General features: G+C 31.6%; 2 protein-coding genes across 2 annotated transcripts in view; one reads left to right on the forward strand and one right to left on the reverse strand.

Annotated features, from left to right (window-relative positions):
* Positions 1-2,041: 2,041 nt before the first annotated feature.
* LOC143042133 (collagen alpha-1(XII) chain-like) lies at positions 2,042-14,205 on the reverse strand. Its single transcript, XM_076214389.1, has 5 exons — positions 14,081-14,205; positions 10,237-10,782; positions 9,690-9,788; positions 7,511-7,604; positions 2,042-6,473 (listed from the first exon to the last, which is right to left on the reverse strand). Exons 1-5 carry the CDS (start codon positions 14,145-14,147, stop codon positions 6,215-6,217), a joined length of 1,065 nt encoding a protein of 354 aa, XP_076070504.1. The 5' UTR covers positions 14,148-14,205; the 3' UTR covers positions 2,042-6,214.
* A 1,204-nt stretch (positions 14,206-15,409) lies between these two features.
* Positions 15,410-16,182, forward strand: part of LOC143042135 (uncharacterized) — a 46,998-nt gene continuing 46,225 nt past the window's right edge. Inside the window, exon 1 of the mRNA XM_076214390.1 lies at positions 15,410-15,601. The gene's annotated coding sequence lies outside the window, so the exon portion shown is untranslated. The remainder of the gene's footprint in view (positions 15,602-16,182) is intronic.

Consider the following 16,182-nt stretch of genomic DNA (forward strand, 5'->3'; position numbering starts at 1 on the left):
GCAGAAAGAAAGAGCAAATAATGTCAGTTTAGATTGATGTGGTCAAAAGATTTTTGTTAAACAGGTCCGTCCGAGATATGAAAACTACTCGTAAACAGATATTACATTTGGTTAACTTAATGAGGTCAGATAATTTTGTTATGTGATAACGAGCCATCCTGACTCCCAGAATAACAAATGTAAAACAATTCAAATAATACACCCCCCCCCCCCTAATACTAATTAACGGCCTAATTTACGTTACAAAAAATGAAAGAAAAACAAATATTTAATGTTACACATCAACAAAAGAAAATCACTGAATTACGGGCTCCTGACTTGGAACAGGCACATACATGCAGAATATGGCGGGGGTTAAACACGGTTCTCTTGCCGATTATAAATCTGAAATAAAACCGGCAAAATAGCAAAACTCTATGTAATATTAATCGCTATTTTGCCGAAGCCTTAATATTAAGACAAATATTTCTTAAAACTTATAAATCAATTCTAGCCGTAGAATTTATAAATCAATTTTAGCCGTAGAATTTATAAATTAATTCTGGCCGTAGAATTTATAAATCAATTCTAGCCGTAGAATTTGAAATCAATTCTAACTGTAGAACTGTTCTAGAAGTAGAACTGACCAAAGATTTGGTCAGTTCTAGCTAGAACTGTCTAAAACTGTTCTAGGGTAGAACTGTCAGGATCAGTTCTAGCTAGAACTGTCCAAATCAGTTCTAGGTAGAACTGACCAAATCAGTATATCTACATCTTGTTCAAAACTAATATATTATTGAGATAATGGGAATAGTCGGACTTTTTAGCTGTTTTTGCTTTTTTTTTCTTCTACATGTGTGTTATCCGATTATCATGTTTACATAAACTAGCTTATAAGTTTGTTTAAACATATTTATTGATAGACTGGATAGGAAAACAAGTTATTGAAAATAAACTCATCATAGATTCCAGGACCAAATTTAGTATATACGCCAGACGCGAACTTATCTTAATTTCTTTCCACTTTGCGGGTGCGAGTGCTGTCTTATAGAACCATTAGCCTGCTCTTTTTTTATAATTATACAAGGGTATATTTAACATGTAACAGATATGGCTCTCTCTTAACACGGGTCAGCCATTGATCGTCCCCTCCGACGGACTATTATCGTATCCTCAAGACCATACTCGCAAATGGTGTCAAGGTAGAGCCGAAATTGATGCTGACGTCCATGTGCGTATAATATGCTGACTCTAAATAAAGCTTATTTATTTATAAGTATAACATAAACAACATAGTGTATGTGATAAGTGAAGCAATCCCTATTACATGTACAATGTACAAGGTATAATGCCTGCATCGCCCTGTTCAAAATCAAACAATAAGATTCATAATAATGTTAAATTTTATTAAAATACAATATAAAGATATGGTAATTGCACCTGTATAGACTCATATGAGATCCCATATCTATCAAGATGAAAATCTACAGTTTTGGAACATAAAAGGATCTTTGAAAGGTCTCTGTCGTTATGGTATGTATTGGATAGGGTGATTGTACCTAATATTGGCTTTTTTATAATTCTGAAAATTCCATGATTATAAAAATATATTCAATAAAAAATTTTTTATTTGTTTTGTTATCACATTGACATACATGTATACCACTCATTATATTTTGTCTATTTACCATTTTTTTTTATTGGTTTGAAATATTAGTTTTTTAAACTTGATTTCATTTTGTTATACTCATGTTGTACTAATTTTAAAAGATGAATATAATCATGAACATACAAGAAATAATAATTATATCTTTTTGAACCTTGACAAGAAACTATATAAATTAAAATCATTCCTAAAAATATCACATGCATTTCAAAAATTAAATGTCCATTTTAAAATGAAAAGTAAACTTTTAAACAATTTATTTTGATGACTCCCTGTTTATTGTTTAAAAATCATTGTTGATTATTTTTTGCTTGTTAAGTTCATATGTAAATTGAAATCTATACCATTGTGATTTAGTAAACTGTGTCAAATCAATTGATAATGAACTGTCAACAATACACAAGAACATTATATGATATCTCTAAAGGCATTTTAAAAAACTTCAAACAAATTCCGAACATAAATTCCCTACTGTTTTCTTTCAAAATAGTTATATATTTTTTTGTAGATACCAACATTGGGAACAAAAACATCATAATGAACAATACAATATGAATGCATGTATATATTTATTTTACATAATTCCCTCCTTTATATTGATAGACAATAACCACCGGCGGAGCTTTAAAGTAAATGAATGCTCAAAAACTCGTAAATTTCTGTATTTATATCCTTATAAAGTAGTACGTTTACAGGCTTCCTTTGTGATTGGTTAGATCGCTTTCACGCACAAGCGCTTCATACAAACTGTATTTTGATCTACGATTTTAAAACTGTAGAAAAACATTAAAAAACAGTATGGGATTGCACGTTAAAAGTCAATATAGTAGTGGAGAGTTGTGATGGAGTTAAAATTTACTTCTGGGCGGAAAGACATTCTGTCTGACTTTTTCGATAAACCAAAGACCCTGTCTGGAAGATATAAAGCTTAACGCGTCTGGTAGGAATCAAACGATAACTCTAGCAGTTCGAATACGAAGAGTTCAATGCTCTGCATCTTAAAAGCCAGCTCTATAATGAGGCTGCATGTGATCTCTTACAATAGAACATTTCTGCCCTTTTTAATATATACTTTTTCAGTGGCTCCCCCGAATAACACAAAATATTTCCCACTGGACTGTAAATCAAAGTCAGGCCATTACTAAAGTATTATTTTTCAAAGCAGGACTCATTTACTGCAAAGATGACCATTCCTTCATCGTCAGATCTATGTGATTGGTTTGAAGACTGGTGTGTTTTATCTAGTATGCAAAACAAGCAATAGTGTCACTAGATGGCGTGTCAACAGGCTATTGTAGCTTTCCTTATATGAAGTGGTATGGGGTTTGCTGAAAAAAAAACTTTGCGGTAACCTGCACGTCATTTAGTGCATGTCTGGTGGATAGCTTTCTTATTTGACACTAATTCATAACACATCTTTTATGAATGGATCTTTAGTCAAGAATCTAAAAATGAATAAAGTGAGATGTTGGTACCTATACATAAAAAAATGAATACTGAACTTATTATATTACAAGTTTAGTAGAAGGCCAAAAGACAAGAAGGTATACATGTAGTTGAGACAAATTGAATACTAGATAATACTGTAATTTAAGGGCATACAATACAGTTTTGATGCCGTATTTACATTTTGATAAAAATTTCCATATAGACTATTTTTTACCTGATTAAATCAAATATGTAATAAAAAAATACCTTCATGTGCTACTTTTTGAGTAAAATGAGGTCGAAATTTTGTATATTTGCTCGAAATTCAGATTTGTGGCCGTATTTTCCCTTTCGAAAGAAAGACAAAACTTTTTTTGTTTTAAAAGATAAACACAAATTGTTTTTTGTTAGATAATTTGTAATTTCTGTAGTTTATAAGTATCCCAAAAATTTAAACATTTTTTTTAATTCAGGAATAACGCATATTTATCAAATGTTCATCAATGTAGAAAAAACATCATTTTTTGCTGTATATTTATCAAATTTTAAAAAAATGCACTATTTACGCTTTCATGAAAATTGGCACACATAATCTCGCGTAATCAAACCAAATGGCATTTTAAAACAGAGGGGACCATGAACTCGTTTTCAAGTTAGATAAGTTTGAATGATTAAAATCAGTCGAAAACTGAATATTTCCCCTATAAGTCATAGTTTGACGCTGCAAAAACAAAACAATTAACGTTAGCAACGTCATTACCTCCCCTGTAACTGTATCGTATGCTCTTAAGGATGTATTCTGCTGACTTTTCAGTCTCGTTCAGTCTCATTCAGTCTCGTTGAAATCGTTCTTGAATTATTTCGAAAACATGTGATACAAGTGGAAAATATCAATCAATTTTAAAAATATTATAATCAAACATAACTATGTAAAAAAATTGTGTATTTACAATGTATGGTTTTTGAGTAATCCAGTTTTCAAATTTTACGACAAATCAAGTCAGTATTTTTAGCCAAAATTTTGAGAAAATGGGTGAGGGATACAAAAAATGATTTTACAAGAATTATGTATATCCCATATCATTTTGGTCTTTTCAAATTTCTTAGATATGTATTTTTTCAATCATTTAATAACAAAAAAGTTGAAATAATATGCATTTTGTTCTTAAAACTGAGAAAAATCACAAAAATACAACATTGACAGCATGGTAAATTTTACACAAAAAAGCGTCAAAATATGATAAAACTTTCTTATATTAACACCTACCTATAGTTTTTTAAGTAAAATTTATGCAGATTGGTTCATTTCATCTTTATCGAAAGTATGAAAAAAAAATTTTTTTCACGATAATAGCCCAAAAATAGGTAAAAATCGATGAAAAATGGAAAAATCATCAAAATTGGGCATTTTCAAAGGGCCGTAGAAAAAAAGAAGTGCACCACCATATGATTTTTTCTTCACCAATTATTTTGTTGCAGTCTTATAAATGTAAAAATCAGGTTAAGAAAAAAAGTTTAATTCTAGAAATTTTTGGCTCCTCAGAGGTGTACATCCTTAACATGCAAAATGTTGCAGGAAGCAACCTTAAAGTATTAAACCCACTCATTTGAAATCGTCACATCTTCTAATATCGGCGACTGTACATCGGACTAGATTTTATATACAAGTGGTAAGCATTAAAAAAAGAATGGATATAAAGCCATGTTGAATACATTCAGTTCAAAAAAATGTGGACTAGTTCAGAGAACAAAAAAAGGCGCAAAAATGTGGCGATGTTATAATGTCTTGTGAGGTTTAAACCCGCCACTAATACATGAGTACATTTAAAAAAAAATGTCAGTAGTAAGACAATCTAAATCAAAATCGATGCTGTTCTCTCTTAACACGGGTCAGTCATTTATCGTCTCCATCCGACGCACTATCATCGTTTCTCGAGACTACTCGCAAAAGGTGTCAAGAGAGAACCGAAAATTCAGTCCAATCCACTACACCATTCGGTCTCTTTGGAAGAGTTGTCTTATTTGAAATCATACCCCATCTTCTGTTTTTACGTATTTGTCACCATACGGCCTTCAACAATGAGCAAAACCCATAATAAACTAATAATGACTCATTATGATAAATAATTCAAACGAGAAAAGTAACGGCCTTATAAGACCATGTAACAAAACGGCAAACAAACAAAAAAATAAATATAATATACAGCAACAAACGACAACCACTTAGGTACTATAAAAAGCTGTCTTGGGACGGACATTGTCTATTATTTATGTCAGTACTTATCAATGGACATTAGCTTTTTGGGATATAAATACTTATTCATTTCATATTAGGCATTTATAGCTTGCTGTTTGGTGTGAGCTAAGGCTTAGTGTTAAATACTGTACTTTGACCTATAGTGGTTTACTTTTACCAATTGTGACTTGGATAGGGAGTTGTCTCATTGGCAATTTTACCACATTTTCTCATATAATCATAAGCTAACTTTTGTGAAGATTTTTTGTCGGTTGGCCATAACATTGGTTTTTTTTTTCTTCATTATATGTCTTTTAAGGTAATAAACTTAGAGAATAAATTGATGAAATACAAGATTTATTAAACAAAAATTCAAATCACGTGTTTTTCACATAATATACGTTTCAACCAAAAGAATAACATGATTGCGTCCCCTTACCCTTCCGGAGCACCTGATATCACCCCTAGTGTTTTGGTCGGGTTCGTGTTGTTTATTCTTTAGTTTTCTATGTTGTGTCATGTGTGCTGTTGTTTGTTTGTCTTTTTCATTTTTAGCCATGGCGTTGTCAGTTTGTTTTAGATTTATGAGTTTGACTGTCCCTTTGGTATCTTTCGTCCCTCTTCTTTTATAAAGAGTGTTGTTGTAAATATGATACAAATCAATATATAGTTAATGCCCATGATAACGTATTGTAGAAGAAAAAAATGTCTTCCGAATATGAAGTTGATGAAAAAAACTCTGAACCATTTGTTTTACAATATAAAATTGATGGTCAAAAACCCTGAACCATTACAATTAACTTTCCTTCAAAAGATAGTTCAATCAAAACTGCATCAGGCAAGTAATGAAACCGTAATGATACTTTGTATAGAAAGCTCTTTCTTTACATGCATACCAATGCTTACTAATCAACCCACAGATTTTGTTTGGATTCTGGTTTGAACTGAAACATATCCTTGTACATAACAGAACTTAGAGATGCTGTTGATTCTCGGTTGAGATTATAAATGGACGATTCGACCAATTCTTTGTTTACTCCCAAAGTCCATCCGTTGTTTGAAAGTATTGACGATTCTCTAAATGATATAGGTTTCCCTTGTACTTCCGGTCTGGAGGCAGAAAATTCAATGTTTTTGTATGCCTCAGTTTTCTCTTTTGGTTTCCTGCCAAAGAAATGTTCAATAAATAAACCATTCAGTAGTTCAGAAAAAAAGGAAACCTTTCGCTTTTCTAGCTCTTGCATGATCAAATATGCAACTGCCTGGGGTCAAATAGAGTATGTGTAAGTATGATATTACATATACATCGATTTTCATACTGCAGGAATTTTAAAGCAACAAAAATGTGGAAAATTTTTCAACTCTAACGATGCTATTTCTGTGAAAAGATTAATACTGAATTTCTGTGATGAATTATTACAAATGTAAAAACACTCTCGAGAAAAAGTAAAGCTCCTTACTAACGGGGTTTCTTTTTCTCAGTTTGATTGAATTGAAAAATAAAATTGAGAATGGACATGGGGAAAGTGTCAAAGATAGTTATTACAACAACCCGATCAAAGAGCTGAAAACAGCTGAAGGTCAACAATGGGTCTTCAATACAGCGAGAAAATCCCGCTACCGAAGGCGTGCTTCAGCTAGTCCGTAAACAAAAAAAAAATGTACTAGTTTAGTGATCATTGGCGTCATACTCAACTCCGAAACATTTAAAAGAAATTAAAATTTAAAATCATACAAGTCTAACAAAGGCTAGCGGCTCCTGACTTGGGACAGAAAAAACTGTTTTGTATTAGGTTTTTGAATTTTCCATAGTTTGGTTACGAGCACCGCACTGAATACAGATATTATTTGCCGAAATGTGAACTTGGTGCAGTAAAACTTATACATTTATATATATTTTATCAATATAGCTGTTTTATATAATTGTTTGTCGACTTTGCGTAAATATGTGTTTTTATTCGACAATTGACATTTCTACCATACAAATACATGTTGTTAGAAAAAAATGAAGCAATAAACGTGTACTAGACGTTTTTATAGTCTCCTTGTATCCATAATCCTGTTTCTGTTGCGAGCATTCGGTTACGCAACGCGTAAATTGTGCGCAAAACCAAAACAAGACAAAAGCTCCGCATGCCTCGCTTAAAAGTTGATAATTTTGTATTTTCATTTTATTTATTGAGATTGAAACAAATGCTTACCTCTTTTTCTTTTTCAGAAACAAAATACAACATATCAATAATAGAATTGTTAGAATAGCCCCAAGGATTGCTGCCAATATCCACACCCAATTACCTGCAAAACAAATAAATAACTACTATTTTTATCAATTGAAAATATCAGGGCAATACACACAGTACAACGGACTTTAATTGTATAAAAGGATAGAAGAGGGTCCGTGAAAATGTATGTGCTGTGTATAAAATAAACTTAGCTATAAAAGATCGATACAATGCCCCGTAGGTACTGATGTTAAATCAAGCAAACCGTTCCGAGAAAAAAAAACAAGATATACAGCATTAATGAACTCATTGGACAAACATCAGATGCCGTTATGCAAAAAAACAGATATTACTTTATAGGAGAAAATACATCGTACGCACAGGAAAAATATATTCTTGAACATTATTTTAAAGGCGTTTTCTATTTTGACTAAGAACACATTTGACTGTGCATGGTGGGTGATAAATGTAAAGAAGGACACGATAACCCTGCCAACGTATTCGTCCTAGCTACTTTTGAAATTCCTGTAATTTCGTCAGTTTTTATATGTAACCTTGGTTTGACAATTTACGAAATTTGAACTGTTACATCGGTAAATAAAAGCCTTGGTTCATGTTATTCATAGTGTTTCTGTTTGTACTGTTACAGAGTACAATTATATCCGAGATATCATAATCCACACGGTGTTTTCTTTAGGATTATATATATTATCTTATCTTGACAGTTAGGGTAAACTAAATCAACAATTACAGATTATAATGTAACTTACAGTTAATATTAATAATTTCTGTTATAGTACTTTCTTATTGACAACGGAAAAGTGGTAAAAGATTATTGGTTCATAACAAAAAAAAAACTTCTTCAACTTCAAACCCAAGAGCAACAGAATGGCACTTTAATTACTTTCGTTTTCCAAACAACTAGGTATAAAAAGACAGTCCCACGAACGAATACACGTTTTACTTGCTAGATTTTATCTTGTTATACTTACTATCAAGTTATCAGGTATTTTTTTATGTTATTTATACGTGTTTCTCGCTTCTCGTTTTTTTATTTTATATAGATTAGACCGTTGGTTTTCCGGTTTGAATTGTTTTACACTAGTAATTTTGGGGCCCTTTATAGCTTGTTGTTCGGTGTGATCCAAGGCTCCGTGTTGAAGGCCGTACATTGACTTATAATGGTTTACCTTTTTTTAAAATTGTTATTTGGATGGAGAGTTGTCTCATTGGCACTCACACCACATCTTCCTAAATCTATTAGTTTCTTAATTGTACACATTATTTTTGAAATGTTGTATTTCTTTCTTTAGAATACCAATGTCTTTGTTTGTTCCTCATTAGTTTTACTAACGGAGTAGTTCGCCTTTTCATCATCTTAAATGTTGATGTTACATGTACAAGCAATGGCGCCTTGGATGACCAATGAACTTTAAAGGATAGCAATAGTATTTAGAAACACTTTACATACATGTACCATGAAAACATAGTTTTACTAGATGTGTCAAAGCGACACGAATGGCCCCGTCTCAAAAAGTTGGAAAATCTTCAATTTCAATAACACATATGACACAAACATGATGGTAGTCTCACATTTAAAAAATCAGCTCAAAATCTGGAGGCGTATAGAAAAATGTGATTTTCAACAATTTTCAAAGTTGTAAACCCTTAATCCCTTAATTTTGGCAAAAATTAGCGGAGCGGAACGAAACTTAAACTTGATCTGTAACTCTTCATGGTTAGCTCACATGCAAAAAATCAGCCCAATATCTAAAAGCGTTTAGACAAAAAGTCCGTATAAATGTGAATTTCAACAATTTATCAAAGTCTATAGCCCGTAATTTCGGCAAAAATTAACCGAGCCAAACAAAACTTTAACTTGATCTGTAACTCATCTTGGTTAACTCACATACCAAAAAATCAGCCCAATATCTGAAGGCGTTTAGAAAAAAACTCTGTATAATGATTAGTTGCGGAATGACGGAATGACAGAATGACAGAATGACGGATTTACGGAATTATGGACCAGGGTAAAACTATATGGCACCGAAAACTCCGGTGCGGGGCCACACAAATGGACTCATTTTCTTATTTTGATATCGAGCTTGAATGTTTAGAATTATTATAAAAAGTTATGATGAAAGAAAAAAATGCATACTCGATGAGCTATCTGTCTCTTCTATAACTGTAGCAGCTTCTGTTGTTACGCCAGGTTCTACTGGACAATCACTAGCAACATTGGCTACAGCACCTTCATCTGTAAAGAGATATCATTCTATTCATTTCATGTCAAAAATAAGATACTTCTGTAAAGAAAGGGAGTGATTTTTGTAAGTTCAACTTGACTAAATTGAATGATTTTGGAGAGTAGAATTTACAGTTTGTCCATGTTGCCATTTTACGTACGCTTAGCATTTTCTGCATGCCTTATCAAAATGTTTTGAGCAAATGTACCGTGGTGACCTATGTTGGACCCATGTTGGATAACTTTTAGATTAAAACATTGTGAATTAGATGGAGAGTTAGCTCATTGGCACTCATACCACATTTTCCTATTTCTGTATAGGAGATTGTGAAAACATACCTATATTTAATTTGCTTTCACGCCAAAAACATTTAGTATTTCAATGGTCAATGCATCATTCTGTGTATATATGTAAAAAAAAATTATTGATATTATGTTTTTTTTTAATTCAAATACTTACCAAGCTTTGGAACTAAAGAAGGAATCATGTTACATAAATATACAAAATCGGAAACAGAATGCACGTAGTAATCGTCTGGGTCGTTGGCAATTCCCTCAATTTCAATTTGATCAGGCTTACTTCCAACTGCAATCGAAAATAATTCAGCAGACAAATCGTTACGTAACTTATCAGCCATAGTGATAGTTGCTACCAGATCAATTGACGCCCCATCAGTCATTACAACAACCAATTTTTCAGCGTCGTCTCGCGCTCCATCAGACGTTAATGTTTTATTTCGCACGTGATTCAATGCGTCATAAGTATAAGTCCCTCCATTTGTTGACATTCCTTTCAAGTTAGCAATTGCAATCAATAATTCTTCTTTTGTAGAGTAATCGTTAAATTTTATTTCAGTGTGTACTTCGTCATTGAAAGATACGATCGAAATCTTTACATTATCGGAGCCAATATCGAGATATGACGTCACATTATAGATGAAATCAATCGTTCCGTTTATATCGTCTGATGTTAAACTTCCAGATCTGTCTACAACAAATACTATATCTGAAAAAAAACATTTTTTTTTACTAAGCTTATATAGTTCCTTTTACTTAGAGTGTATTTTTCCTTAATTTTTTTTCTTTTTTCCTCGCTCATTTCTTAGATTTTTTTGGGTGAAAATGAAAGACGAGAGGTGAAATAAATTTTTGGATGTTGTATTTAAACTGATTTTGATATGGAATGAGTGATTAGGCCAAGTGCAAACAGGTAATATTTACAGTTTTTGGAACATTTCTTGACTTGTCAATACGGGTATGGATGTGTATTGGCTAAATTTGTAAAAGTGATTGGTTCAATCTTTCTGAATTTTGGATATATATTTGGACTAGGACTATACATTACACACACAAAAAAAATTGACAAAAGTGCATGGTGCAATATTTTTAATATAAAGAACTGATAGAGGAATTAATTGTTGTCTGTGGCCATCAGTACTATGAATAAACTAATATGTAAATTATATAAACAAATTGATGGGCACCAAGTACCGTTATAAATGACCCCCAATACAACAGACAACACTAAATTTAACTATACCTAAAAAAAAATATACAACAAACACAAACAAGACAAACAACAACGAATGGTCAAGATGGGCCATCTTGCGTAATATGCGATTATGTCATTTTTACGCACGCATTAATATTCCTTTTTCAATTTCCAATAAGTTATATGACTAAGTTCCAACATAAAAGTCTGCAGGGTCTAGCTGCTAGGAAAACATTGCCAAATTAGGCCGCTCATATGATGAAAAAGATGTACAAGGAAGCTACAGCTATTGGTTGTACACCTGCCACTCAAGAAAAATGTAAAATATGCACGCCATACGATGAGGCAAGAGAAACAGGGAACTTTTGTGATGGCAAAGTTAAAATCGTTTCTTATAATTAATTTTCATTTTGTATAAAGTATGCCCATATGTTTACAGAAGGACATACATATAAGTTATTTACTCTATAAAGATAGTTGTTAAAATCTGTGTCATTTGATTCTTGTTGGAGTGATGCCTCGTTGCATAGCAGTTATAAACCATCTTTTTTTTATATATTTTTAAATTTTATTTAAAATTTTGGAATGATAGCATTCAAAAATGATACATTCGTAAAAATAAATCGACGTAAATATTTTAACATTGGAATATTTACTTAATCCTATTAACAGTTTGCAGACTAATCTGTTCCGTGCTTTTGTTGAACAATAATTTAAATAATGGACATGTCTGTTTGAATATACTTTACTATAAATAAAATTAGGTTTACCATGCGCATGTTTTGATTGTTACAAGTCTGCAACACTCCCGAATAGTTCTAGTTCTTAACCTTGCATTTTATTTCAAACATTTTCACTTTTAAAAAAGAGCCCTTAAACATTTAGAAAATATATGTAATTGAGTTACACCTTTGTTTTTAGCATCCCACGACCTGTGTCTACGTGTACATTAGGTAATACTAAATACATGGATAAAAAGATATTTGAATGATATTAACTTTGTACAGGATTATTTTACAAATTAAAAACACGTATATTTTTTATCTTCATTTCACAATTACCTAAAACAACACTTGATTCAAAGATGCTGCGTTTCTCAAAACGAGGTTACCTACCTAATGGAAAACAATCTTATCTGAATCTTTTCCAGAAATATTTCTGTGTATTTATACAGCTTATTTGCACAAATATTTATTTTAATAAAGTGTCAAGAAGATTTGTTGATGTTGATAAGTGCACTGAAAGTGAAAAATGTGCCTTATCCTAATTCATTATCGGTATTGTGTGGGTATGATACTTTATCAACCGATATATGCTTGTATCAAATACTGCTAATGCATGCATTAATTGAATTGGCCGTCCAACTGTTTTGGAACAAGCGCTTCTGAGAAGTCCTCTTCAAAGAAAAATGCGCGTCTGGAAATACAAAGCTATCAGCATGTACATGTACATAGATATAGGAGGATGTGATATGAGTGCCAATGAGACAACTCTCCGCCATGTATGAATAAAAAGAAGATGATGGGAAACAAAAACCCCAAAAAGACGCCTCAAATGCAGCATAATGTCTTCAACCTATATTTAAGGAATGACTGTAATATTTTTTCTGTCTATGAAGAAATAACATAAAAAATTCGGTGCACACTGAATAACGCGCGTAGCGGGGTATTTAACAGTGTGCACCACATTTTTTATGTTATTTCGAATAGACAGAAAAAAAAATATTACAGTCATTTCTTATAATTTAATTCTAAATTCCATTTTAGACCGTAGAAAACCATGAAAAAACAGTAATGACGTCACGGTCACATGACTAAATTATGTCTATGGGCTGTTAACAAAATAACGTCAGCCAATCAGAAGACATGTAGCATCCAAAATTAAATTATATACATGTAACAGTACTTCCAATATATTATAACAGAGACTAACAGATTAACATAAATACATATACGGCGTCGGAAGTCCCTTTTTAATGGTATCTCCTCGATCTCATGTTCTTTAAAGAAGCGATATTATCACGAGAAGACGAAGACCTGTAACGTGTATAGTTTTTCCCCTATTGGTCAACACCAATACAAATTGAATGTATGCTGTAATGTTGACCAGTTAACATTATAAATATACCATTATGTTAACATAATGATGATCGAATCTAACTTGAACCGTCTTGAATAGATTAGTAAGTTCTGTTCGAAACATATGGGAAAATACGAATCTTGTATTTGGACAGTTTCTATTTTGAAGGTTTGCTATTTATGTTCATCCATCATATTTTAAAACTTGAATCAAGGAGGCACGTGTCAAACCTTTACACCATGAATTTGTTTTGCATACAGGACAAAGATAAAGAAGTTTTAAAAACAATCAACAAAAATTGAAAATAGAAGTCTCAGTCTAGTACAATGTATGTAATATATACTAAAAATAAATAGCAGATCTCACAAGTTTCCGTAATATTTTATTTTGGATAGGAATAAATTATTGCCAGAAACTGTCCATATTAATATTTTTAACCATTTAAGACTCCGTGTGAAAGGACTTGACTTATAATTTTTAATTCTATAACATTTTTGATACATTGTGACTTGGATGGAGAGTCGTCTCATTGGCACACATAGCACATCTTTTTTAGTAAAAATTGCAGGGCTTTAGGTAAATGGGCATAGTTTGAATAAATACCAAACAGGGAAAATTTCTCCTACAAGTACTTCTTCTATATATTATAACGTCCTATTTAAAACTTCTTCCATTGTTTTTACCAAAATACACAAAATTGAAATCTCTATATTTTAAATAAAAAAAATATTACCTTTCTTTACACACTCGAACAGATGCAGCAAGTTTCCAAATGTGATGAAAATCAAATAAACTTTCATTGTCCGAAGTCAAATCATAAATAAAATATAATACGTCACTTCGCACTTAATAATATTTTCATTTTTTACACCTATTAACGAAAACAATTACCATAACTTTGACTGTCTTTGATATTGATTTACTGATTGTATTTAAATACTGTTAAAACAAAGTGCAAAAAATAATATTATGATTAGTCAAAGAACTAGTTTAGTGACAAACGTGAAAACTTTGGCGAAAGTTCAATAATAAAGATTATCATCTATTGTATTTTTATTTGAAATAATTCATTTCATAATTTAAAAATGAGATTTACACAGGCACTAACTTATAAATTCATAATATTAACAATTAAACGTACAATATGTATATATAATATATATATATATTTTAAAAATAACATAAGAATTGTGGTCGTATGACTGTCAATGAGACAACTACATGTACATAAATCCCCCCCAAAGTTTTTTTTAATAACTATTTGTAAATTAAAAAACGGATGCTATTTGTCATTTAAAGACTTCTTTAATCATACTGTCTATTTGACAAAAACCTTGCATCTGTTTATTTATAAATTTTCAAAAGTTTATAGCATAATCATTGACAAGATATTCATAACTTCAATAGACGAAAGTGAGAAGCCATGCCCATGTGCGAACATATAGTACCGTAAAAACCGCCGTTTTTGAAATTCTCAATGCGTCATATTTACCAAAAGTTATTGCTTTATCAAGTTATTCTTAACTTTAATTGACGAAAGTGAGAAGCCATGCCCATGTGCGAACATATAGTACCGTAAAACCGCCGTTTTTTTTTAAATTCTCAATGCGTCATATTGACCAAAAGTTATTGCTTTATCAAGTTATTCCTAACTCTAATTGACGAAAGTGAGAAGCCATGCATGCCCATGTGTGAATATGTACATGTAGTACCATAACTTAAGAACCGTTTTTTAACTTCTCACAGCGTCATATTTACAAAAAGTTTATAGCTTTATCAAGTTATTCATTATAACTTCAATGGACGAAAGTAAACCCATGCCCATGTGCGAATATATACATGTAGTACCATAAGAACCGCCGTTTTTACAATTCTCACAGCGTCATGATCGGAACACGCCTGGTAATGAGATGATGAGAGATTAGAGTAGATGTTTGTTTCTATCAAACTACGATTATCTCGTTAGTGAAAGGTAGTGTTATCTGTCAATTATCCAGACAGGTAAATAAACAGGTATAGGGATGAAGAATACCAAGTGAAACAAGAATTAATAACAACAAAATGACGGTCCTCGCGGAAGTTTGTCAGAAAGATAACGCACTCTCGAAAAAGCAGTCCACCAACCTATTAATCGAATTTCTTGTCATTTTGTAATAATTATGACGTCTAAATAAGTGAAAGATGTGATTTTTGTTTTTGTAATTATAGTTTTGTATGTGTGTGACTTTAAGAGAAGGATTTAACATCAGTATTGGTAAGTATCTTTCAAGCTGTAAAATTGAATAACATATATATTAAAACATTCAGAAAATTGGTTTTGAGTCTTAACAAAAATAAATTAAAAAAATTAAGAGCGAATTATTCTTCGTGTATGTTAGTAGTCTCGGTATGTTGTTTGGAAATTGTTTCAGATCGATTGGTTTATTCAAATTATAGAGTTCCTAGATATTTTCGGGTGACAAAATCTCAATATTGGTGTACAGGAGTAAAGTTGTATATTTATTTTTTAGATTTAGCATTTATTAGTTCCATGTTTTTAGTACTAATAGATATTAGTTTTAGGGGCCCTTTATAGCTTGCCCAATAGATATTAGTTTTAGGGGCCCTTTATAGCTTGCCCAATAGATATTAGTTTTAGGGGCCCTTTATAGCTTGCCCGAGATGAAGACCTTACTTTGACCTATAATAGTTTACTTTTATAAATTGTGACTTGGATAGAGAGTTGTCTCATTGACACTCATACCACATCTTCTTATATCTTTTTGCATTTTTATGGTATATATTTGTGTAGTATTTTACAAGGAAACTCAAAAAGATAAGAAAAATGCAATATAT

The sequence above is a fragment of the Mytilus galloprovincialis genome, chromosome 8 (genome assembly GCF_965363235.1).
Source record: "Mytilus galloprovincialis chromosome 8, xbMytGall1.hap1.1, whole genome shotgun sequence".
Lineage (NCBI taxonomy): Eukaryota > Metazoa > Mollusca > Bivalvia > Mytilida > Mytilidae > Mytilus > Mytilus galloprovincialis.

Bases quoted from the DNA above. Each gene is read 5' to 3' on its own strand.
- LOC143042133 (XM_076214389.1), bottom strand. From the start codon at position 14,147: ATGAAAGTTTATTTGATTTTCATCACATTTGGAAACTTGCTGCATCTG. The intron at 10,783-14,080 runs GTAATATTTTTT...GTTTTTTTTCAG, and splicing joins GTTCGAGTGTGTAAAGAAAG to ATATAGTATTTGTTGTAGAC. The intron at 9,789-10,236 runs GTAAGTATTTGA...ATCTCTTTACAG, and splicing joins TTCTTTAGTTCCAAAGCTTG to ATGAAGGTGCTGTAGCCAAT.